This window comes from Typopeltis vanoorti, chromosome 3 (genome assembly GCF_054136105.1).
Source record: "Typopeltis vanoorti isolate ZY-2024b chromosome 3, IOZ_Tvanoo_1.0, whole genome shotgun sequence".
Classification (NCBI taxonomy): domain Eukaryota; kingdom Metazoa; phylum Arthropoda; class Arachnida; order Uropygi; family Thelyphonidae; genus Typopeltis; species Typopeltis vanoorti.
The window spans coordinates 20,497,463-20,524,275 of record NC_143551.1 but is presented as its reverse complement, the minus strand read 5'-3'; the positions used below and the strand labels follow the sequence as shown (position 1 = coordinate 20,524,275).

General features: G+C 37.8%; 1 protein-coding gene across 1 annotated transcript in view; it reads right to left on the bottom strand.

The window, feature by feature from the left end:
* The window catches only part of fng (Fringe glycosyltransferase), a 64,732-nt gene extending 41,881 nt beyond the window's left edge, over positions 1-22,851 (bottom strand). Inside the window, exon 1 of the mRNA XM_090415496.1 lies at positions 22,354-22,851. Coding sequence (XP_090271622.1) covers positions 22,354-22,782 — 429 coding nt within the window. The 5' untranslated portion in view covers positions 22,783-22,851. The remainder of the gene's footprint in view (positions 1-22,353) is intronic.
* Positions 22,852-26,813: the final 3,962 nt, after the last annotated feature.

Below are 26,813 nucleotides of genomic sequence, written 5' to 3'. Positions count from 1 at the left end.
CCCCGATCGCAAACCCCTCAGTCTTTATAGCGGGGAGCACGTGGGGTGGAGGGGGGGGAAGATATACACAAAGTACGGGAGCACACAACCGTGACCAGACAACAAAACGACTCCGCAGTTAAGGAGACGGCGTCTTACGAGTTCAAACGATTCTGTGCGGTGCCTGAAATTCTGTTGGGATTCTAACAAAGATCGAAAACAGAAGATAGCGGAGTGAGGCACAAAGACTGTTACTGACAGGGGACTTTCCCGCCCACTTTCCCAAAAAGCAACATAGCGGCATTAAGAAAACAACTTGTTGCTAGGTAAAAGAAGGAAATTTTTAAGACCTTAGAAACATCTTCTTTCCGGTAAGATAAGAAATATAAGTGACGTTTCTCTTCTTGTGGAGCCTTCGAATAAATAGGACATTTTCAATGACAGGAGAACACAGAGACTGTGCATGTGCAGTCTAACAGGTCCAGCATCATTTCCACTATAATGTAAAACGTCTCATTAATTTCGTGTGATTTACACTGTTTGCTTCAATCTCCCCTCCTCACCACAGCATCTGACTCATTTCTCTGATATCCCGAAATACAACAACAACAGGAGCGTTTACAAAGCCCTTTTCCATGCACGTGTACCTCATCCCACTGTGCAGACATGGAGAAAGGAGAAAAGCGCACATTTCAATAATACCCGTTAAGGCTCATCCCGGTCGGCGACAAGCACCGCCAGTTAGCGGATGTGACGTCTTCGGCATGGTGGCAGAGAGGATGAAGACACGTGTTCGTTGTTGTCACACAATAGCAATCACGTGTCTGAAGAATAAGAACCAGAGCAGCGTGCGACGGACTGCAATCTTGTCCGCGGGTTCAAATGTCTGTAGGAGATTTTCCATAAATGATTTCTACGACCCCCCTCTTTCTGGCCCCTAGTGTTCGGAAGACAATGCGCTGTATTCCATTTCCGACAGTCAAAGCGTCGCGATTGTTAAAAGCGTGGGAACGAGTTGCTAGCAAGCCTCCCCCACAGAGCCCCGAGGTAAACAAAAATTGCTTAGTAACGACGAGGTGCACGAAGAAAATAGGTAACTCAGTCTTCGCCAAAATTATAACGTAACTGGATCAAATGTATAAATTATAACCGACGTTAATAATTATGATCCAAATTTTTGGAAAAACCTTTTCCAAAGGATTTGAAAGATTTTCAATTCTTTTGGAAAGATTTTAAAAGGATGTGAAACATACGTTCAGACCACTAAAAGAATAAATCACCATCGACTGTATGGGCAACTATAACATGGATCTTTGTCATTTAAGGACTGACTGAGAACATATGGTGTTTTGTTACAGCACATGGAATAATGACAACTAAGAAATACTTTGCATTTACCATAAATAATAAATTTTTCCCTAAGCATATGAAAGGACAGAAGTTTGATTCAAATATTTTCCCAGTATTATTTTCTTCTTTTAAAGTGCTTTTACATTAGGAAAAAAGGAGTTATAACTTTTTTCCTAATGTAAAATATTATATTAGGAAAAAATAAATAAATGTTCCGTACCCAGGTCTTCCAACCAAAGGGTAGGCCACCGTGACTGCATTTTAACTTTTTAAGTTAAAATGTGTTACAGAATTATAATACCAGAATTGTAGATGAGCAAAATACCTGTTGATCAGGAAAGGAGAGGTACAGAAAAAATGGATGCATTTTGAAGAATATTTAAATTAACACAGCAGTTTCACAATCTTCAACTAAAAAGCAATAAGCAAATATTATTTAAATTTATGAAGAGCTTGCAACCATCAGTACAAAATGTTGTCACTCGTGTATTATAGAAGAAAATTGGAGATTTTGGAAGCAAATAATTTATAGGCAGTACAACCTGATCTGTGAAATGGCGAACGGGAACGACTTCAGGTATTTTTATTCTTTTTTTTTTTTTATCAGAATAAAATCACAGGTGAATATAGAAAAATTCTACGACCAGTCAACCTCATAGTCTTAAGATGCTTCTGTCATTGGGATGGATAAAGCAATTAAGGCTGTGAGACCACCATATCATGCTTGTTAATTGCAGCAGGTCTGCTTGTTTTCCGGGAGAAAAAAACCCTATCATCTCCTTGTGAGACTGGCTAACTCACCTTAGTTGAATGCCTTTATAAAAGATTCTTCGTATCCTTGAAGGGATTCGGACTAAGTCTGTCTGATCAAAGGGCATTATCGTTACCAGTTAAGTTAGAGGAGGGGGGGAGGAGGAGTAATTTAATGTCTCTTCAATGGGGAGACAAGTTACTATAACCCAACTCAATTAAGATTTTATTACTAGCTTACCATTAGCAGTCTTCCATGATCTATTGTTTGTTGTCTTTAATTTCATCAGCTCTTACATTTTGTTTTCTAAGACAGAAACGTAAGCGTTAGCATCAACCCGCCTATTTTTGGTCTCTTTCACTGGGATCTTCTTTGTAACATTTTAAAAGATGTTTTGCTTTATTTAATATTGTTCTGTCCTCTTCATTCCCCCTAATTGTATTAGAATGACATGGTCCTCATGAAGTCCATGATTCTTATCCTGGCGGGCCTAAATCTAGACATTAAGCCTAGTCTTGAATGCATCCAGACAACAACTACAACTATTTTTTTTTTTTTTTTTTTTGCATCATGCTGTCCTGAAGAGGGCAGTCCGATTAATTAATAGTCGTTCGCTCATATCCACTCTAAATCACTCATTCCTCTCTCTCTCTCTCTCTCTCACACACACACTTGTGCCTATTCTATGGATATTTTCATGGAGTTGTTCTGAACTAGGCATCATCATTCCTCCACTTTAAGAACACGAGCATAAATCAACATCAATTTACTGTTCACTTCAGAACATATCGATCTAACTTCTCTTTCACCTCTTTCTTCGTATGTGGAACAGCTTCAAAAAAACATTTCTTATTTCCTCTTAATAAAATCACTGATTACTGTGCATGCAACTAAAATTGAAACTCTTTCTTTAAATTCTGTTCATAACGAATATTGAACAGTACGGAAATTATCTGCACCTTAGTCTTCTTCCCAAAACCGAGAATTTGCTCGGTGCCTTGATCTCTGTGGTGGCATAGTCTTTGATGAAGTTATTTCTAACTTAGTTTTGTACACCACTCAAATTTTGTAGATCATTTTATTAAAACGATTGATATTTCTAATGTTAATATGGATAACGGAGAATTCTCCAATTGTTACTAAGGCCTGATTATTTGATAGCTTTACGGTGATGTGTTATTTTTAGCGGTAAGCGTCATAAAAAGCAACAATACTACACAACAACTTAAGCAACGCAAAAGAGGGAAGACCCTGCTATTATATTCTCCCATTATAACTCAGGAATTCAGCATGCAGGATCCGAGGATATTCAGAGTTTTTGTAAGAAAAAAAAAAAGTCAAGGTTAAGAAAGCTTCAAAGACGATAAAAGGAGGATGAATTCTTAGCTGTACAAATATTGCTCTCTCACCTCTCTCAAGCAAGTAGCAATTCATGCACGTGACATCCCTTAAGTAAACACAGCTGTCCGGGAGCCTCACTGACAACAGTGGCAGCGAAGTGGGAAGTGTTTGGACAAACAGAACACTTGTTCGTTATCTGGCACCAGGTGGTACGTCTGGCCTCACAATTTCAACAGCGCCCAGACTTCCCAAGGCAGCGTCACAATGCCTAATTGCAATGCGGGCCTCCATCTTTACTTAAGTTATTAAGAACCTCAATGTGACGTCATGTGTAACGGTAAATGCGTCACATAAAATAGGAACTCCTATTTTTAGTAAAAGGTCAACATCCTAAACACCTCAAACAGACTGAAAGCATTTAGTTATCAGTATTTTCCCGCTTGACCTACTGGCCAAGTCCCCCCCCCCCACCCGCCACCACATACCAAGTATGGTGGGCTAAAGAAAAACTACATGTAACCTTTACTTCTATCATATAACCATGCAAATTATACGAGAAATACCTTAAAAGCTTACTGGAGAATATGTACAAGACTAAGTTGCCAACCAATGTCCGCTAATAAAGCACTGATGATGATCTATAAATAATGCAAATCAGCAATATGTTAACTTGTTCGCCAGTTTGTCTCATATTAAGGGTCATGTTAAACGCTAACTTCCTTGAATGTGACTATTGTAATTTTATTATTGCTACAAGCTTCATAGAGTAAACAACTAACGACCTTATAGCTTCCTGAACATGACATAAAACTCTTAATTGCAAGACGGTCTTTCGGCGTTCCATTTAAGGTCGTCACCTTCGTAGCCACTTAATGGTTGTTTATACTAATCCACAAGTATATAAGCGTTTTGTTATTCGATTGATGAACCTTCATTAAGAAGTTGTCCGCGCGGTTAGCCTAGTGGCTATGCGCTTCACAACCATATGCCTGGGGAAGGAATGCCCTAGGTTCGATTCCCGTCGCCGACGTGAGGAGCTTAAGGATCTTCCTCGGCCATAGCCAAGTTAGCCGGTCTTGGGCATGGACAGCAGGGTTTTTCCCCCAGTTTATCTGGGGTTTTTCATCCCGCAAGCAGGCAAACCGGCCACACGGATCTACAGCCATAAATACTTAATCCCCCATGAGGGGGATCTACTCGCCCCAACAGGGACGGGGGAGAAAAGGGAGGAAACTCTATATAAATAAATAAATTAATTAAGAAGTTAAGAGGAAGGGTAGAAAATATAAGCAATGACGATATAAAAATGCACGGTATGACACGTTTAACAGAATTAGCTATTCAAATAGGCTGAAGCGTAATTTGGTATGATTAGACAAAGATCAATTATTGTATTTAGAGACAATGTGGTGTTCATTATGGTTAAGCAACGACCGTCGGAATTAAAGAACCGGTGTCATCATTGAATGGAACTGTCGCGCTAGAATTGCTTATTTGTTAACTGGAGCATTAAAGGCTGTTACAGATAAAGTCGTGCAAATTAACCAAACAGTGGAATTTACAACACGTATTTATACATGACAAAAAAATAATGCGGCTTCATATATTCTAAAAATATATTGCATGTAAAAAATAAAAAAAAATAATTTACTAATTATATGAAGAGCCAAAGGCTTCAATTCGGCGACATAACTTATTTAAGTTAAGGGATATTACATCCCATATTGTTTCTTAGCCGAATAAGAAACTCAGAGTTTCATGCCGAATATAGAAACTATATAAAGTTCGGGGATTCCGAGCGTAAGCAAACACCTGGATACTGCAGCAACTAACCCTTAAGGTAGTGCAAGCTGAGGCAACTCATAGAAAGGGTGGAGCAAGCTCAGATCACTATTCTTGATATTTACCCATAATGTGAACTTAGCTCCTAGGAGCTGTATTACTGTTCGACATTATGAGAGAAGGTCACTACCCAGACCGGTTTCAACCTTTATTGAGGTCTGATCAGTGAGTAGGTAGACCTAGTTAATAATACCAAGTTTGCCTTAAGTTAGCCAAAGTTAAGTTAGCCAAGTCAGCCAAAGAAGGCTGACTTGGCTAACTTTGGCTCTTCATATAATTAGTAATTTATTAGGACACCTCTTGGCAATTCTCATAGAAGGGATGTAAGTTCTGTTCGCTAAAAACTTGGTATTATTAACTAGGTCTACCTACTCACTGATGAGAGGTGGATGGATGCTAGATATAGAGAGGCTCTGTTGGGATAGGTTTTAGCCTGTCTCTGAGTAGGGCCACCGCTGAGATTATGGCTCTGGCTGGTGGTGGGGTGAGCCTGCCACTGGGTAGAGCCAACGCTGTGAAGTTTTTCTCGGTGACGGAGTGAGTCTGTCAGTGAGTGGAACAACGCTAAGTTGGACGGTCTTTCGGCCACTATTGAGTGGTCTAGGGATCGTCCTAATTTTTAGAGAGGTCTTTACTTAAATACACCTCAACAAAGGTTGAAACCGGTCTGGGTAGTGACCTTCTCTCATAATGTCGAACAGTAATACAGCTCCTAGGAGCTAAGTTCACATTATGGGTAAATATCAAGAATAGTGATCGGATCTTGCTCCACCTTTGACATGAGTTGCCTCAGCTTGCACTACCTTAAGGGTCAGTTGCTGCAGTATCCAGGCATTTGCTTACGCTTGGAATCGCCGAACTTTATATAGTTTCTACTATATTCGGCATGAAACTCTTTGAGTTTCTTATTCTGCTAAGAAACAATATGGGATGTAATATCCCTTAACTTTAATAAAAAAAAATAGGACCAGAAAAGTAGGTATTGGCTATAGTTTAGAAATGACTACTTGGCTGGCATTATTGTTGGATTTAAATTCACATCTGGTATTTCAGCGATACCAATACTGCTAATAAAAATACTGCCAGCTGAGTACTCCTAAAGTACAACTTTCCACATATTTTCCCACGAGTTGAGCTCATTTCATTTCAAATGAATGCTTTTGGGAGGATCACTTTTTCCATACCTCCCTGACGAAGTGAAGTATGTCGTGCAAAAGTTCTCGTGGGATCTTAACAATGTGATTGCGCAGGCGTCAAAATCTGACGTTGAAGGAAATAATTTCGACAACAACGTCAAGTCCAGTAAATGAGAAAAGTTTGAAATTAGAGTTGGATTGGTTAGCATTACAGCAGAAGCAGTAAGGTTTTGAGACCCACAAATATCTGAGGAAAGAAAAAAAATCACAAGTCTTTATAAAAATCTTTCTCGACAAGGAATTTCCAGAATTTGAAATTGGCATAATTGCTTTCAAATGCTTCTCCTTCAGTGCTTCAAATTTTGCAAGCGTTGTGCTGTTGAATAACATTCTGATCTTCGGTGCTACTAAAACGCAGTCCTGTTTTATAGTAAGAAAGATCTCGCTTTGATTCCTCTTCGTCTAATAATACCCAAATATCCAAATAATCAGATTCTTCTTGAGGGCGCGCCCGCACGCACACACACACACCTCTAGCTTTTCCTTGCATAAGTGTGAAACATCCGTAGCGTCTTCAGGCTATAAAAAACTTGGTATCTATATTCGCTCAAGACTCAACTTCTCATCTGAACCACTGCTAAAACTATATACTGTACCAAACTGGTCCAGCCATGGAATACCACTGATACATTTGAGGTAATACACCAAAAGCTTTTCAAAAAATGCTCGATGCTTTTCAGAAGAGGACAATCCATAGCCATAATCTTCTGTTTCCTCTACTTTCTTCTAAGACTATGAAAAGAAGCAGCTATTCCTGGTCTGTATCGATTCGATTTGCAGTTTCAAACCTACCACTTAATTTCTCTTCAATTCCATTTATCCCTTTTATTTGAAACAATCCTTCTTCATACCGTCTTTCCCAGAAGCCAACTTCCAGCTGTCTAAAGATCACATTAAGAAATGTCTACTTTTCCTTTTCCCTGAATGAAGTAGCCGCATTATTTTCAGTGACGATCGTAGGTTCACATCGTATCAAGTTAAGTTTGGATTAAAAAAAGATAAAAGTTATAATTAGCAGGTGGTCGCTGAAAAAAAAAAAATATTCATCACGGAATGGATTTTAAGACTAATGAGTTGGTCGTGTAGATGTAATATTAATTCCGCCAGCAAACATAGTACTCTTTTGGGTAGAAACGTTTCGGTAGACTATTTAATTACGATGTTTCAACCAATTTTAAATGTAAAACATTTAAAACTGGTTGAAAAAAAAAGTGTTAAGAGATTTGTGAACTCCGTTCATTCACAAAAGTGAAAAAGCCCTCGGCATGATACCATCAAGTGCTTGTAGCATCTTAAAACAAAAATTGAAATTCCATTCATACAAAACTGACCCTGTTCAACCAAATCAACTAAACTTGCTTGCTCAACTTTTTTTTTTGCAAAGTGCTGTTGGCTGTGAAGAACGTGAACAAATTACTAGTCACAGGAAGTACATTTCGAACGTTCTTTCGCTGTTAATAAGTAGAACAGGCGTTATTGGTCTGACGTAAAACTTGAAGGTTACAGGAACTTCAAAATTTCTACAAAAGGTGACGAAGTGGTGCGCACTAGCATCGTTTGATCTCTTTTTCTTTAAAGATTCTCACACTGCCATCGAGATGTAAATACCACCTTCATTAGTATGTCGAAATGTTGCAAATATTTCTTGAAAACTGAAAGCATAAAGAAAAACACCCCTTGGATTCCAAAATAATGGTTCGTGGTGTACAAATACACAAAAATGCTATCGACAGCATATTTCCCACAAAAAAATTGAGCTTCCACTTGAGCGATTTCACTTTCACAGCAAGACCTCCTGCTATGATAGGCTGATTATTCTTTAGTTTAGTGGAGATGGGTAAAAAATAAAATATTATTGATTCAGCCTTGTGATATGGTGTAATAGAAGGATAAGAAGAAACGATGCTTACTTTAAAAACATTTCTTAAAAATTTGCTCTTTTCAGCTTCCAAACGGCTTAATATCTAATCACAGTAAGCTCTACACAACGAAAATCGAACTCAAACATCGTTTTTTGGTTTCATATCGTTTGTATATAACGGCCCTTCTAAGGAGGTGCAGTCCACTAAAGATATTTTGGCTAATATATTTCACCGATGTATGTCGAGAAAAACGCAAACCCTTTTCGTCAGTTTTTGTGGTCAAAAGGTGCCTGAGTGTTTCTTGGGCTTTTACCACAGCATTTCTATCTTTCAGTGACGTTTGCCGCAGTTATCTTCAATGCTTAATTTAATTGTTCCGAGCGAAAGCATCAAGTTTCGTTATGTTAGTTTTGCTTCGAGATGGAAAATCCCTTGTATCTTGATATCACATTTAAAGCTTTTCTATTCTCTTTACTTTCCTTAAAACAGATGCAGGCTGGAGTACATCACCATCTTCTTTAATATTTCTTTCTTTTTTGTCTCTGCAATTTCCTTACAGTGACGACAAAAAAATAGCAAGCCATCTAGAATTATGTTCAGGGACCTTATGTTCAGCAAAGGGCGAAGATTACCACTCATCGAATTTCAAAATTCAGTTATGGTAAAAGAATTCTATCGATTCCCTTTGGACACCATCTTATGATCCTAAACGCTAACTAGTATAGTTATCTGAAATAGGAGTTTAATGAGACAAAGATCGACTAAATCCAGAATCGGTTTAAAAAAAAAAAAATACAGGAAAAAGTTCCTCTAGTCATCGGCTGAACCGTTACAAGTTTATGAAAGATCGATAACGAGTTTTCTTAAATCTTTCAATAATATAAAAATAGTTTTCTTTTGCATTCTTTAAAATTCCTTTTACTTACTATTGATTTTGACTTATATTTGCAGCAATCCATTCGGATATTAATTTAATATAAAATATTTTCATTCATGTTTTTTTTTTTAAAAAATGGCAGTTGATGCTGTAGGTTTGGACAGAAAATAAAAATACGGTCGACGCACACTCCGTTTGTGTGTATACTTATCCTGATGCATTACATCCTCTATCAATGCAGAAAAATGCATTTATTTATAATGGAAGTATAACCCAACTAAATCTTAATCTTATTACTATTCCTCCTCTCTAAAAAGCCCATTTGTTTGGAGTATTTATTAAATACAGACAATTCAAGGAAGAAACTTGGGTTTCAAGAGTTACGAAAGAAGATACTAGCGACACCAATTAGGAAAATCTTAAGACTTTCTCATCTTCTCAAGAAGGAAACACGTCAAAAAAAAGCTTCGCTCTTCTGACGTTCGTAAATATTTTCGTACTATCACAGTCGATTTCGTTGGCTATCAAACTGTTTCGTTGAGTATGAACCTAGAGTGAAAGGATGCACAAACCCCAGGACCCATCAATAACTAGCAAGCGGTGGGAACCACAGCTCGTTCCGTCTCCCAAAGACACCACCTGCTAGGGTGGATCACTTTCTGCTGGTGCGCATCTGCGGCAGCTGGACCCCTTATGAAGAAGTTATCATGTGGTGTTGTGCGGGGGTCAAAAGGTGCCGATTTTTTTACTCCTCCAAACGAAATGCAGTTGGACAGAAGAATTTTAAACTACTCTTTTTCTTTTTTTTTCTTCTTTCTGGTAGGACCTGACAGTGTCCAGATTATGGACGTCAGGGATATTTTGGGGATCATTCGAACGATCCTTAAATGTTTTGAAAATTAAATTAAAAACCAAAAGGATTCAATAATTACGTGAGATAATGATAGTAGCTTGGGAGAGATGGGTAAAAGGAGTACGGATGATTTTGTTTTGGACTATTTTTCCAGCACTAAGAGATTAAGAACATTAAGCCTATATTTGTAAAGGCTGAATCTTCTAATGGTCGAACAATGTCTAACTGTACAAAGATTTGAGTAAAGTGATCGTAAAAGAGAATAATGAGATAAAGGATTTTTCTTTCTTTCCTGGACGAAACCGAGAAGTCCAAACTGGCAGAATTCCGATCATCTCGATAATATTTTAATAAATTTAAAAAAAAAAAAAAAAAACAGAAGAGAACTGTAGCCGAAATATTTGACTCCACACTCCCCAGTGAAATTTCTATAAACGTTTAGCTTATTTCTAATCTTAAACGATTCAAGTATCGTGACCCAGATAAAGAACAACAACGTAACGAAACCAATGCTGGACACTTTCCCTGAAATAAACCGGGGAAAGAAGGAAGGGGAAATGAGAAAGTACAAACATTAGAGGGCTCGATACGCAACCACTTTCACAGGTCATTACTCACCACATCTTCGTTCCTTCCCACGCCACCACATACAGTAGCGACACTTTCCCATAGCCACGAAGAGATAACAGTAAACACCGCTACATTCCAACTCTCTGACCCCCTTCCGTCACCTGACACCAACTTTGCCCTATGCTAGTATCAGATGTGTACGTCAACCCCGTATAATTGAACTTACAGTCGCCAGCTGAAAGTCGAGGTCACACATAAGGTGACATGTGTTTTGACCTGCGCGTTAGCCTCGACTGACGCGTTTCATTTGGCCGCTCAAACAAAACGACTCTCTCTCTCTCTCTCTCCGTCGCGCGCGTCCATGGGTGAGGCGAAGATGTTTTGTTTAACCCTTTGATGACATGTAGGGATGTGAAATTCGAATAAACCATTAGACAATGACGATCATTTGGGCATTCCAATCCCTCTGCTGTTCATTCAGAGACCCCAAGAGAGTTTCCCAAGAGAACTGGAGTACCCACGTGACATATCCGCCAGTTTTAGGAGTTTCTTTTAGTCGGTGTTAAAGGTCATGTGCACAAGAAGCAGGTGCCGGGTGATTACTCCTGCAGATAGAAAGTATATCGTAAATCGCTACAAACACTGGACGATCACACATCAAGGCCATCGCACCCTAAACAGATGTATATAATTAGAACGAGCCGCACCCTCAAGGGAGTGGAGGGGGGGGGGGAGACACGAGCTATACAGGAAACAGACACGTACTTTGGACAATCAACATAATGGCCAGTTTCCTAATCAGTCGTCCGCCCTACTTTTCCCGAACAACGCACCGACACCACAGGACGCTTTGCAAGGCCGGACTGGTTCGGCCTAGACATCCAAGGATAGTAAATATCGGGGTGGGGACTGGCCAAACTGACTTTGCTGAAAGGCATGATATTCATGGCGCTGAAAAGAACAACCACACCAGTCTTTCAGCTGTGGCCAACTGTTTAATCATTCTAAAGCTCTTCTCGTGATATATCCCGCCTTCCTCTCTTTCCCGATTTGGTAAAAGCTCGTTCTTCCTAAGTTTCGTTTCGGTATAGCACGTGACTATCTTATTTAGGGATCACCAGAAAGAAGGGAAAAAATCAAGGATATTCTTCTTACTTTTGTTTCCTCCGTCCCACTTAAATTTTCCCTTCGGCTCCTATTCCAAATAACCTACTAAACTTGAACCTTCTTGGTTACTCCCCCCCCCGATTTAAACGAGAGTAGAAGGCTGTTTCTTCCCCTTCCCCCCCCCCCCTTTACGGAGGTCACTCTGAGGTCGACTACAGGCGGGGACCGACACGACCGCCCTATATTTTTGTCGTTTCTCCTGCGGTCAAGGGCTGTTACTGGTACCAGTCGGTGCACGTGCCACAGGGAAACACACCCAACACTGAACGCCTATATTGGAATAAAAGAGGTGGGGATATTAGTTGCGTAACCTTCTACAAGCAGAACTAAGTTACCTGCTGCTATGAGTCTGTAATTTCTCTTTTGCCCAGCCTCTTTTATTCTGATCAAGTGCCCATCATTTTAAATTCAATGTAAACACAACCAATGTGTCCTCGTGTTGCGGGGCAGACAATACTTTGTATTTTTTAAATTTTATTCTTGTTTATTTATTTTACTATGATACCTATTTTTATTTTTGTCATTTTTTTTACTGCTGTTCGCACTTTGGAGTGCTCAGGGAATCCGAGGGGATCAACAGAGTACAAAGGCAAGCTGCATATGTTGAGAAGACTACACGATGCATTGCTAAGGAGGTCACTGACAAGCAGAGATAAAGAGTGGATGCTTATACCATTGTATACAGCCTTGATCAGACCACAACTGGACTATTGTGTGCATATTTAGTCGCCTGTCTCCATTGTATGAGAAAGAGAGAGTCCAGAGATGAGTTAGGCAATATCAGAACATTAATTATGAAAACGTAAACTGAAGAGTTTAATTGGTAGACAGAAAAGAACGGAATGATAGAAACAGGGACTTTCAATATGATAAGTTTTACACGATTAATAAAAAGAAATTATACAGAGTGAAGGTGAGAAAATGGAAAGAGGGGGGGGGAATCCCTAGAAATTATATAAGCCTCTGCGAACAAGGAGGTGAGGAATCGATTTTCCACATAGAGAGAGTGGAATACATTGACCAAGTATGTTGTGATGCTAAAGCGTGTGAATGAGTTTAAGGTTTAGTATGCGACAGATATGTTGCTGGTTGAATGGGGATTCTTGCGATGATTTTGATGGCTACAAGGACGTCTATTAACAATAATAGTGGGATATTTTGATATTAATCTGTGCAGGATATTTTAATGCAGCATCATGTTTACACACACACACACACAGACAGAGAGAGAGATATTCCTAAACAAAATTTGAAGGTACTATTGTATTTGCGACTTTTCATATAGCATTCGCTATATCACCTGGCATTTTCACATTTAGAAGCTAAAGGGATAGACTGATTCTGCAGATGTGTTGCAACATTTCAAGTCACATTTACATTACATTATATTTGCTAACATGCACGATTCTTCTTCAACTTTTGTCAGGCCGGATGTGTTACACCATGGATAGCGCTAAAAACATGTTGTCATACCACAAGTAGATTCAATTTTGGCGTTTTACCGATATTTAAACTGTGTACTGCAAGGGAATGAAAACATGATTTAATATCTTCTGTTTACGGAGAAATGAGAAAAATATCCAAAAAATTTTAAAAACAAGATTTTCTTAGAGCGTTTTTCATCTTAAAAATGAAAGTAATAATAACGAATAATCTGAAAACTAAATTATTTTTTTTCAACTAATCCTTTAATAAATATGGATTTCTTTATCGTTTTTATGAAAGTAAATTATTTAATTTTTTTTAAATATATTCAAAATCATGTTACACCCACAATGTAGTTGTGGGGGCGGAGGATATTATATATAGTTCTTGAAATTAAAAAACAAAACAAAAAAATTCCAAGGTATCGTTTGATCTGCTGTGTAGTGTTAAGTCAGCCCTAAATATGAAATATTGTATTAGAATAGGATATCTTTTATGTTTACACGAACATCTTTAAATTCTAAAAATCACTTGAAAACAAGTTTACGGCCTGGTTGTGACATCTCAGTGTGCCCTTTTTCATCTTTAGTTAACATTCCGTGTCATTTCTCAATTTATCATGAGTACTGCGCCTCACTGCAGATTAGGAAGTAATAAAGAAGAGCATCAAGTGAGTACTTTTTTTTTTGTTGTTGTTTATTTTCTGTTTTGTCAGCAGTGTTTATACTTCCGAGACGACAGCAAGTCACATCTTTATATCTGATAAGTTATTTGGATAATTCCCGCTTAAGGACATTATTTTGACGTTATCATTGCTGTTGGATAAGGAAGTCTTTCGGCTATTAATGTTTTTAGTCCTAAAGTTGTCTCTTTTCCTGATTCATTTAACCACCGGAAATAAGGAATCAATGTACGATAAGAACTCAAGGAGAAAAATAAAATCCGAAACGAATGACTTATTAGTAGCATATGCAAATCTTCCTTCATATTTTTATTTAATTAGTTTCTTTCCCCCACCTGTAAGAGTACAGTGCAAGTGCGAAACCTCCTTAAGGGGGTGCACACCCAAACTCGTTACCTTGCTTTTTATATCCACCAAAATCCAGTTTATGAAGAATCCAGGAAGTTTTTGGACACACGCGCGAAAGGGTTGTACACGCGTGTTCGTTTGTATGTGCGCGCACTTTAAGAAAGTGACATCTCGTTATCTACGGACGGACGGTTGCCAAAAAAAGAAGTTGCGCGTGAACACGACCTCCAGACAAGCAGGTGCGACCTACCACGAGCGTGCTACCGCACACGGACGAAAATATTTCCGCTGTTTTCCGCCACGCAGTGTCACGCGCAGAACGACTAAATAAACCAAGAAGAAGATATTTAAAAAATAAAATAAAAATATCCGGAGCTACTGGAAAAACACTCTAAACGCTTCCTACACGAGTTCGTGAAAAGCTCCCAAACCAGTTGGCAGAACATGCGTCAAAAACAATACAAGCGGAGATAAGCGAGCAGCAGACAAACCCTTCCAATAAATAATGCGTTAAGAAAAAAGACATGCACAAGGTCAATAAAAAATAATAAAATACTCATTAAATGCTTATTTTCTGATATTTAATGTCCAAAACCCGTCAATTTCAGTTTTCATCTGATTCGAAGATGTTTTTTGTTGATTACAAAAATGATGCAGAAGTGGCATCGCTTGCTATAAAAGAGATGCTTAAATATTCAGAACTCATGTCTATCAGTGTAAGATTATTTCTACTAAATAACCGCATTCTTTAGATATTTTTAAATAATTTTCAAATAGGTTCTTTTCTTAAAAGAAAAAAAAAATCGATGTTTTTGTTTTTAAATAGTACCTCGAACAAGTCTGAAATTAGGAAAAAAGAAAAATCTTATTTATTACTCATTTGAATATTTGTCGGTTGTAACTTTCACTACAACGCATGCGTATGAAGGTTGCTCCAAAAAAAAAAAAATAATAATAATAATAGAAAATTTTCTTTTAAGGTTTTATTTACAGATAACACTGAAAATGACTACTATTTGATTCAGCATCGTATTGCTGATTAAACATAATTCTCTCTCTCTCTCTCTCTCTCTCTCTCTCTCTCACTCACACACACGGTTCTAGCAAAGAAAGAACCGTTCTGTGTGGGGAAAAGCATTATTTCCATGGAAACATAGAAATAATGGTGTCCAGGGCCATCGCCAGATTAGATCGCGCCCTGAGGCAAACAATTAATTATCGCCCCTGATGGATTATAAGAGAAAAAATAAGAAAATCTCTAAGTGCTATTTTGTTGTTATTACAAGAGAAACATTAATGCAAAACAATTACATAATAACCAATCTTTCTTGGGTCGTTGCTGTTCGCAAATAATTTTTAAATAGATTAAGCTTGGAAAAACTTCGTTCCACACTTATTAAGCCGAGCTATGAGGCAGGCTGCCTCTATGCTACACCCTGTCGACAGTACTGATGGTATTAAATTAAAGAACATCGGAACGAAAGAGAAAATCTAAGCTTATAGTATATGTCAAAATAATGTTTATCTTGGTATTATTTATTTATTATTGCAGAAGACAGATTATAAACTTTCTTTTGATAACCTATTAAAATCATTTAAAGAACTGCTGTTATTACCATATGAGAGTGTCTAGCTTTTAACCGATTATTTAAATATGCTTCTGTTTGTGCATTTCCGTGTTTCTGCAGAGGCGTAACTACAGGGTTTTTTTTTTTTTAATGTATTCAATGGAACCCTGGTTATACATATATATATATATATATATATATATATATATATATATATATATGGTCAGCTAGACTTGCAACACTTGCAGGCGCAAACTTGACTTGTTTGTCTGGTTGCTTACTTGGGAAATGGAGTAAAACCAGGTTTAAAATAGCTTGGTATCTTTATATTCCCTATCTCCCTTCCTTGATCGAAGTCATCTACCTAGTTTCTAAAATGGTTTCTGAATTCACTGAACTAGAAACTAAAAGGTTCACATTAATGCTGAGAAAATCTATATTCCAGACTCGAAAGAATTTTCATGTAATGGGAGCTCTTTGCACGGGATCGATCAGATCAGAAAGTATGAACAGATTATCTGTAGTTATTTGACTCTTCTAATAATAATATTTTGTTATTTCTATGGATTAAATGCGACATGTTGGATAGAATAAACCACGCTGAAAATGGAAAGAATCCTTTCAGTTATTTTTCATCAACTTGTGATGTGGGAAATTAAAAGCTCTTATACGAGTACTATCATATTCCCTCAGCCCATATGGCTGGTGAGGGTAGCTATATGTTACCATACTAGGGAGATTATTATGAACAAGATGGTTTTCCGTTGCCTTCTTGTCGTAGTATATTTTTATGACTGTAGCCATGTGTGTTCACTGGCGGGTTTGCCTATTTTGAGGGATGAAAACCCCGAGTTACTAGGAGAAAAACCCTCCACATCCATATGAGACCGGTTAACTCACCTTTAGTTAGAAAGAGACCAGTTAAAGGTTCCTGGCATCATAGACGGGAAACAAACCCAGATCTTTCCGACCAAAGGGGTTGGGATATGATATTGCAGCATATTAGATCATGTATTAGCATACACGATATGGGAATGTATGACAGTTTAAGGCGCAAACTTAATACATACGAGCAGGGTATCAAAGTGGAAAGGGAGTAAGGTTGTACCACTGCACAATAGTAGTGTCAAAACGGAAGTGTTATTACGCAGTTTGCATTATAGAGTGACAGTTAAAGTCTTGGAAAAGGTATTCAGTGTCCGAATTCAGAACTGAGTGGATGAAGACAGGTGATGAGTGAATAGGATAAGAGAAATTGATACGCCCCAATACTACCGGCTTTTCAAATGGCATCCCATAGAATATTGCATGGAAGGTTTTTGTGTGAATTCAAGTAGATGGAAAGCCGTTGCAGTTAGCTTTTACAACCAGTCTAGTTCGCCAAGTGGTTAGCGTATCCACTCTCCAACCAACAGGTTAAGGTTCAAATGCATATTTGAACATCAACCGGTTGGTTAGAGAGCGGGCATAGATGTGTTGTGGTTGACTTTAAGGTTGTAGCTCAATTTCATCGTCCGGTTTAAGACCACTGTCCCGCTTATTGGAGGCTTGCAATGGCTCGATAAAGCTCTATGGTTTGGTCTTCAGAACAGGGTTTCTGGACCAGGCAAAAAATGAATTAAGTACAAAAATGAATTAAAAACAGAAGAAAAAATCCTTAGCCCACCTATGCTAAGGATTTTTATGCACGAACCTATAGTACTATAGGTTCGTGCATAGGAGTCACATAAAAAATAAAAAGAACGAAAAGGAGAGAAAAATAAACGATACGAGCAAATAGTGCAACTGAGGATGAGTGACTGTAGTGTACAGCCATAAAGTCAATGTCCTGGGGGCCTTTTTCTCATTTAGCTAATGATATATTGGAAACGGATTCGAGAGAAAGTATTAAAACGTCAGCATAAATTTTGGAAGGAATTAAAAATATTTCGTGATGTAAATATTTATGTATAAATTGTTAAAACTAAAAACGATATATAAAGTTGATGTTAGAATTCTGTAAATTTTGGATTCGTGTAATTAAAATACATTTGAATGACAAAAATAGAGTTCTCTAAACATCGAGATGAATTTGTGCGCATGTATCAAGGATTCAAAACGTGGGTCTGACGATCTTCATATATTATGTATCAATTAGCGTGCAGCACTTTGCAAATTTTTGATATATTAGTTTCAATAATCTCTCGAGATTTCGCTTTATATGGTAGCTCGCGCAAAGTACTAGACGCTAGTAAACGAGAGAGAAAGAGAGAGATCAAGGTTTTTGGATTATCTTATCCTAGCTCATCCATGGTGCTAACTAACTTTTGATGGCAAAATAAGACAAAAAAAATTCAACAAGTATGTATGTCATAAAGGGATCCGAGTTCATTTTTTGTGAAAATGGATGGTAGCGTTATGCACGAATTTATTACCAAACAAAACACTTCTTTATGACTATTCACAATTATTTCGGTACTTTTTTTATAGTGTGTATGTATCCTCTTTTTCTCTTCTGATAAATTTCTAATCACTTATCTTACTCAGCTCTAGAGATGATTACTAAGTTGTGGAAGTATGTATGTATCTGAAACAATTTCAAATGGTACTCAAGGCAAAAAAAAAAAAAAAAAAAAAAGGTGAGTTTATGCCAAGTATACATTACAACATTTTAAATTTTCATTTCCCCTTTAACTAAAGTTGGAAATTCCAGATTTAATTAGTTCCCACATCCAGTTTATCATTACTACAACAGCATTTTGTGAAAAAGGTTTATTCGGTGATGGAAACATTTTAAATGTGAAATTGAACGTACCTGTCAGGAATAAATAAAAGATGAAAGCTAAAATATTCCATTAAGTGATGTACTATTCCCTATATAATAAATACAATATATTTAATCTCCAAGTTAAAAGGCAGCATATACGCAGTATTTGAAAGATTCAAACTATTTGCTGAACTCAACTCTCATTACAGTTTGGAATCCAATTTTAGACATTTGGGAAATATTAATATTGCATATCTGAGCATATATCACTGTATTTATTTACTTTTAATGAGCAAACTTGGATAACACTTGATGCCAGATATCGCTGGTCAAATAAATTACCAACTTCAGTTTTTCATTTGTATTTAGAGTCACTGTAAACAAAAACAATCTCGTTGAACTGCACAAAAATACTCAACTTTCTCTGGCTGTTGTCCCAGACATCGATGTTCAAGGGAGAAGCTCGCACATCCTATCACAGTAATCACATGATTTCCCTACATGTTATACGTTTCAGTTCAACAAGTAGTCTATAATGATGTTGCGGATTCTATCAGCAACAAAGCTAAGCGAAGAGTTGTTGCCATAGTAACCTGTGCTACAAATTGTCATTGCCAGCTATTGAATAAAACTTTAGGTTGCTTTCACCGAATATTAATTGGGATTTTATGTAGTTAAAGTTCAAATCCCATGAAAGCGAAGTAATTGAGATGGGTGATTAACATACCTAAAAGCTGTTTTACTCAACAGTTAATTAGCAATTGCAGGTGTTTTTAAAACAGTAGGACACAATGCGACTGGGAATCAAATACGTTAACTGTAAATTGCACCAAAATGTGTTAATTCATAAAAAAAAATAAAAAAATAAAAAAATAAAAAAAAAACCCTTTTTTCACCATCCAAGGTTTTAATTAGCTGTTTTTAGTTACAATATAATTACAAACATAGTTCCTTCGTTTTTTTGTTTTCTCCCACAGAGGTCATTTCGTTTACATTTTGACATTATGTAGGATTAAGTCCCAGCAGCTGGCAACCTCTCTCTTTTCGCCGTCCTATGTTTTGTTTTAATCGTGATCTATTCCTAATCGCTTAAATTCACGGAACCTTAACGTCATTTCGCCTATTATAGGATGGGGAGAAAACCCTACTGTCATCTCAATGGTAAATTTATCTTAAAAATTAGCTGCACACCTGACTATTCAATTTCCATTCAAATATCAGTACTGCTACTACTAACAATAAAAAAAATTCTTTCACAAAATTAATACATTGTCAAATGTCTAGTAAAGAATAGATTTGAAGGAGTGTATTTCATTTATGGAGTATACTTTCCTTCTTATTAATATAATAATTATATTATTAATTCAATCATTATTTAATTTTAAAGCGCATACACTTTGCTTCCCTTGTTGGACTTGAACAGATTGCAATATTGGAAGAGGCAGATGAGACTTCGAAGTCAGTATATTTATGTTCATGTTTTCCGGCTAATTCGTTTTACCAAAGGAAATTCACGAATTTCTAGAAAAATAAAAGTTTCTCTCTTCCTGGATGGGATCGAACCAACATCCTTCTAACTGGAGAGCTAACGTCGTCCTCTTGACTGTCCCTTATTGATAAACTCCGGAGTAGGATTTTATTAAACCACATTTTGCACTTCGATGACATTTATTTTCATATTAAATGCTGGACAGTTGGCTGAGTGGATAAAGTGTCCGCCCGTCATCCAAACAGTCCAAATCTGTGTGTGTGTCTCTCTCACACCTAATATATAGTGTGTGTGTGTGAGAGAGAGACTCTGTAGCCCAGTCGGTGTCGACCAACGTGGTCCTTTAATTCGCATCTTATCTAGAACGTGAAAAAGATGTTTATTGGGTTTTTTCATCCAACATGAAAATCGGCATGAAGAATACTTAAAATTTAAATATAAACAAACTATATATATATATCATCATTTTTATTACATTTCATTTATAGAAAACGAAGTAATCTCTATGTCCAAGTAAAGTTATATCATTCAATTATTTTATTTTCTTATCCAAGTTTTACATTAAGCTGTAGTTCTGAAACGTTCTCTAGAGATTAAATCAGGATTTAATCTGTTTGGAGTGCGGGGCGGGGATATTACTATATAGACCGATTTTTCCAAGGAAGGTCTTAACGCGCTTCAAGTAACTATTATGATATACCGATATGCCCTCAAGTAATAACAAAAATTCGATATAATGATGAAATTCGCGAAAGTGACAGGGTGGAGCCATTTTGATGGACTGATCTTTCAGTATATAAAAATTTCCGAAAAACTATTAGAATGTTAATCAAATTGATGGATTTTATGATTTAAAATTATACATCCAGTTTCAAATTGTTATTCCGAATCGGTAGACTAATGATTAGATAATCCGAAAACCTGCTCTAAACACCAAACATGTCGTTTAACATATACTTTTTAAGTCACTTCAGACCTCCATTGAACAGGATGATGGCCGCATTCGGTGAGGAAATTCAACTTAGACATCGACAGATTTGAACTCACTGATTATAGGATCGAAAATGCACACGCTACCACTCGGCCAACACTTTTGAATTCTAATTCCTGCTAGTATCGTTTACGAAATAAATTCACTGGATGTTTTGAGTTCTAGATTTACTCTGGTTCGGTAACATTCTCTACAGTCTACTGACCCGACCCATTCGGTATTCTGTTTCACTTTTTGTCAGACAGATCGCTGTTAAAAGCACGTGCATTTAAACTTTGATTCAACTGTCGGAGTATCCATTACTCTTGTTTTAAAAAAGAAGAAAAGAAAGCAAAACTAATTAGAAACACTGATTCTAGCGAAGATACACTTTAAAATCGGAATGTTCTTATAGCTGACTTCGCAGAGTACCAGATGTATCCTTCAATGTTATGTGTCAGATTTCAAATGCCAAATTTTTGACCATTAAAAAAGATAAGGATGAGTTTTGACTCATCGCATTTCATGGGCAAAGTGGGATATTGCAAAATGCAATTTAAAAAAGTACTTCTTTCAAAGTAACATACTTAGTCACTTGGTGGGGGGGGAGGAGTCTACAAGATATGCTAGATCCAGTGGCGTAGACAGGAAACAGAGACGAGTGTGTGTGTGGCCGCAGCCGAATAAGAGCGCAAAGTGTTAGAAAATGATGGAAGAAGTTACAGTGGTTGAGAGACACACAGAGAGAGAGAGAGAGAGAGAGAGAGAGAGAGAGAGAGAGAGGGAGGGGGGGGGATTCTTTTTGCAGTTTTTCTTTCTCCTTCCTTAATGGGAGCTAAATGTTAAGAAATAACGCGAATTCAAATTTCTTCGAACAGTTCAATTAGCAGTGTTTGTTGTCATGGCAACAGCAATGTAACGTTTGTTCACCAAGAGCGCGTAGGGATCACATTACCACGCTTGGGTGTTATATCTCCCCCCCCCCCCCAATAAAAAAAAAAAGGACCGCGGGTTGGAATGCTTGCCAGTTACGACATAACCTTGTTCGAGTCACGATCACTTCTGCCGACTGCACTTAACCCTACCTCCGACATACTTCGAAGAATTAACACTAGACGGAACGCTGCTTAAACTCGTGCGTACGGCAACTCTCAAGGCACGTTTAATGCTGAGCGTGACCGTCAACTAACCTTTAGTACGGCCACGCGGAGCTAGAAGTACACGCTTTCGTGAGCTGCTTCCAAGTGTTTTTGTACTTCTCACCTATCCCTCTCCCCCCCCCCCATCGGTTAAGCACCCCACCGGTTCAAAATGCAAGACGACTAAAGGCTCCTTACCTGATCACGAGCGAGGACAAACCACGTCCGTAAGATGACATTCAGACGGCTCTGGTGAAAGTTCTGGGTCGTCTTGACACTGATGAATACATCCGCTAAGTCTGTGATTTTCGCCCCCGACGATCTGACGGCGGCTTCCCCGTGTCGGCGAGGAAACCCAGGATTGACCTCCGACTTACGGAACATAACACTATCCATTCCGTTCTCGGTGTCCGCATCTGATATCGAACGCGGAGCCCGTTCCTGAAATCCCGCACCAAGAAATTTCGCATCGCCATCTTGAGACAGTGGCGAGTCTTCGGCGTCGCGATTGAGGGTTACAGGTCCGTTCGGAAAGTCGGCCTGCCAAATAACGACTAGAGTCATGTAGCAAAGGACCAGCACCATGGCTGCCGAGCCTTGAAGCAGCTTCTTCAAGTAACATCGCATCTTCCCTACTCGTCGACATTCATTTCCAAAACACGAACACGTTATGTAGCCATGGCATTACCGATCTCGTCTTCCAACCGACCATTGCTATGTAGGCCGTTCTCTGTACGCATGCGCTTAACCACGACTTTGCTCTGATACAGGTGGCTGACAGAGGGCGCTCACAGCAGCTTGCTTTGATTGGCTTGGACAGACGACGGTCGTTTGCGAACAATTCCATCAACAAGTGCGTGCCTTTTGGGAAGGCAAGAGAACCCATTTTGTTAATGCGCGCGTCTGCATTGGGCGTTTCTCTGGGTGGGGCAAGTGGCTCTCGATATTCGGATTTCTTTTTCGACTGCTTAAACTACACGCCTGGAGACACAACAATCAAAAATGTTTGGTACGCTATAATTTAGGCAATGTCCGAACCCGTTCTTTAAGAAGACGGAATGTTGCAGAAAAAAAGGTGTCGCATACCTCGGAGAAAGTTGGTTGTGCTCACAGAATGCTCATTTTGGAATGCTTAGTCACGACACATCTTTCGAAGTCAGAAATAAATGGCATTGTATGCGTCTAACTTATTGTTAACACATTATCGGTTAGGGAATATCATTACACTTTGTGTTTTCTATTGTTATGTTTACTAAAACGATACATGTAAACTGAGGGCTACTATAGCAACCTATAGTGCCTATCTGAAATGAAAGCATCCATACATAAAAATGTTCATTACAGTTCGTTATAAAAAACGTAATTTTTTAAGAGAGGTCTTAAATAACGTTTGCACCCCCCCCCTCCAGCAACCACATTCTCAGAGGTCTCTGAAGAGAATGGGGTAGGAGAAGCACCAAACATAGTAGAACCCATGTAATAACTTGTGTTTATTACATTATTCTAAACATAAATACAATCTTAATACAGTAAAATTAAGATTTTATTAAATGTATTTAAAATGCAATCTTAATGTGGCCAGAATTGGTTGGCCGAGTGGTTAACGTTTTGCCTTCCACCTCAGAAAACTGTGGTTTAGATTTTCGCAGTGGGTATGGATGTTTGTGATCGTCTTTAAGTAGAGGATCCTCTGCTCTGACATCATCGCCTAGTTTATTAGAAGCCTGAGGTGGCTTGAAAAAGTTCCGTTTTTAGTGTAGGATTTTATCTGGTGTAAAAAATAAACGATAAAAAAAAAATGCCGTAGCCCACCGTAATAATGTACAGAGTAGCCCCTAAGTCATGAAGGGGTGTAAACATTAATAACTTTTTTTATTCATTAATTATTTTTAATCTTTTTTGTTATAATGAAATATAGAATCTGGAGGGTTTTTTTATTAGTTATGAGTTATTCACATTCCAAACCCTTTCGTGATTTAAGTGCCACCCTGTACGACATTAGAAAATCAGAATTTCTCTATAATTAAGATACAGTATAACCCGAACTGAATAAAATATATGAGAAGAAAAGAAAGTAGGCTAAGTTTTGTTCCAAAAGCACTCACCCAGATTTTTTTTTTATATGTTATTTATCTTCCATTCACTAAAGGTTTACAGCATTTCGTGGATAGAAGTTACCATAAAAGAGAACACATATAGTTATTGGACATAATTCACGCATCATAGCCTTCTTTGTTTCGACTGTAATTCAAAATAATACAGTTCTCTGGAATAGCGTTTCTCAAACCTCAGTTGTTCGAAAAGAACAGTAATTGGCGTCTTTGACTGCTAGAATAGGAGTTTATGTTACCTCCAGTCTTGGTATTACAATTCCGATGGAGATCCTATCTTAGCTTTCATTTGTACTTAAACGTTATTCATGTATTTACTCGCGCGGTTATCCTAGTGGCTTCGCGCTTCGCAACCATAGTCCTAGGGAAGGAGTGTCCTGGGTTCGATTCCCTTCGCCTACGTGAGGAGCTTAAGGATCTGCCATAGCCGAGTTAACCCGGTCTTGTGCGTAGACAGCAGGGTTTTTTTCCCTCCCTGTTGTCCATTTTTTTCTGGGGTTTTTCATCCCACAAGCAGGCAAATCGGCCCAGTGAACACACCCGGATCCACAGCCATAAATACTTAACCCCCCATGAGGGGACTCAACTCGCCCCAATAGGGACGGGGGAGAAAAGGGAGGAAACTCCATATGAATAAATAAATAAATGTATTACTGAAACTGAAAGTGGATTTTAATTCAGCAATTTTAATAATGCAATCAGTACCGTCGACAGGGTGTAGCCAACCTGCATCACGACCGGGCTTAATAAGGACGCTCGTTCAGCCATATTGTGGTAGGCGCCGTCGCTACGCTAACAGGAATTGTTAGCGTAGCAAGTGCGGAAAGAAGTTTTTCCAAACTTAAACTGATTAAAAATTATTTGCGAATAGCAATGACCCAAGAAAGATTGGTTGGTCAAGCAACTATATCGATAGAGGCGGACAAAGCTTGTCATTTAAATTCAGAAGAGCTCATAAACAGTTTTATTGTGCGATATCCCTGTAGAGCAAACATAATAATATCAATTATTATGTAATCGTTTTGTATCAATGCATCTCTTTAATAAAATAATAAAAACAAAATAGCAATTGGAGATTTTCTTATATTTTTCTTTTATAATCCATCAGGGCGATATTTAATTGTTCGCCTCAGGGTGCGATCTAATCTGGCAACGGTCCTGAGTGCAATGATAAGTTTTTTTTTTTAATAATATGTTGAGGTTAATGCATCATAAAAGGCGAAATAAGATTCTCATCGAGTATGTTAAAAGGAAAAGTGATAGTACACGTGAAAGGTAGTGAATCTAACTATAGAGTGCTATTTTTTTGTGCAAAGTTAATTTGCCTTGCTGATGCATTTTTTAATACTCCTTGGCTAAATACTAAATAGCATTTAAGCATTTCACGCTCTTGATCCTTAACAGTTCAAAAATTGCATTATGAAACTGATAGCTGAAACTTTAATCAAACACATAAAATATCATTAAAACGTCATCAGCCGAGTAAAAGTATTCCTGGGTTTTCATGTTCTCCGTAGAGAAGTTGGTAAGTTTTTAAAACCATCTTTCAAATAGTAAAACTTTTTTTTTTTTAATTTAGATGAAATACGCCTTATGATGTTTGTATTTTGAATATGGAGCCAGGGTCTCTGAGAGCGGGGGTGCAGGGGGTCCCTTTTTGATCCTGGGCCCCCTGGATCAAAAAGGGACCCGGGAGCCATAAAAATAATGACTAATGCAGAAGGTAAGGACCCAAAAGAAACTTTGTATCCTCTGATAAAATTCCTCTCAGGGGCCCTGTATGGAGCAGTTCGTTGAGATATTTATTAAAAAGTTAAGCGTAGGTAGCATCAGTCTTCCATCCACCGTGTAAAATTACCCGTTTGACTTTTGCTGGATTCAAAAGTGAGAATTCCCCCCCCCCCCCCCAAGCATTACAGACAACGACGTTTAACACTTTTCCCATAAGTCTTCATAAATCTGGTTTAATTAATTTTTTTCCCCAGTAGCTTAATAAAACTCTCTACATTTCCAGCTGTACTTTAAATTCTGACCGACTCCTCTGTAAAACATGTCTGCATTAAACACAGATCAAGGACAATTAACTAAGCATTCTTTAGCCTACAGCATTTTTGGCTGAATTGCATCATTTTGTGGTAACTTAGCAACAGAAACAACACAGATGACAGTTAATCGTTAGATGCTAGGTCATGGCTAATATACTTGCGGGAGATTACTCACTGATTTTTAAACAGGGAGAGAGGGAGAGAGAGAGAGAGAGAGAGAGTAGTAATAGTGTAGTAAGAGGAGGAGTAAAGCATTTTGGATCACGTGCCTTTTTTATTGGAATATAACCAGAGATTTCAGAAGTTGCAGCGTCAGGATTTCTGTCCTTGAGGCATGTTAGATAAAAACCAAGGATTTTTCCTTGTACTTTTCAATACAATACTTTTCAGGTATATTTATTGTTTTATTGTAAAAAATATTTTTTTTTTTTATTTTCCTTATCAAACGCGATTGATGGATTTGGAAAGCAATTTTTGTAGAGCCTTTCAAGATTGGCATCGC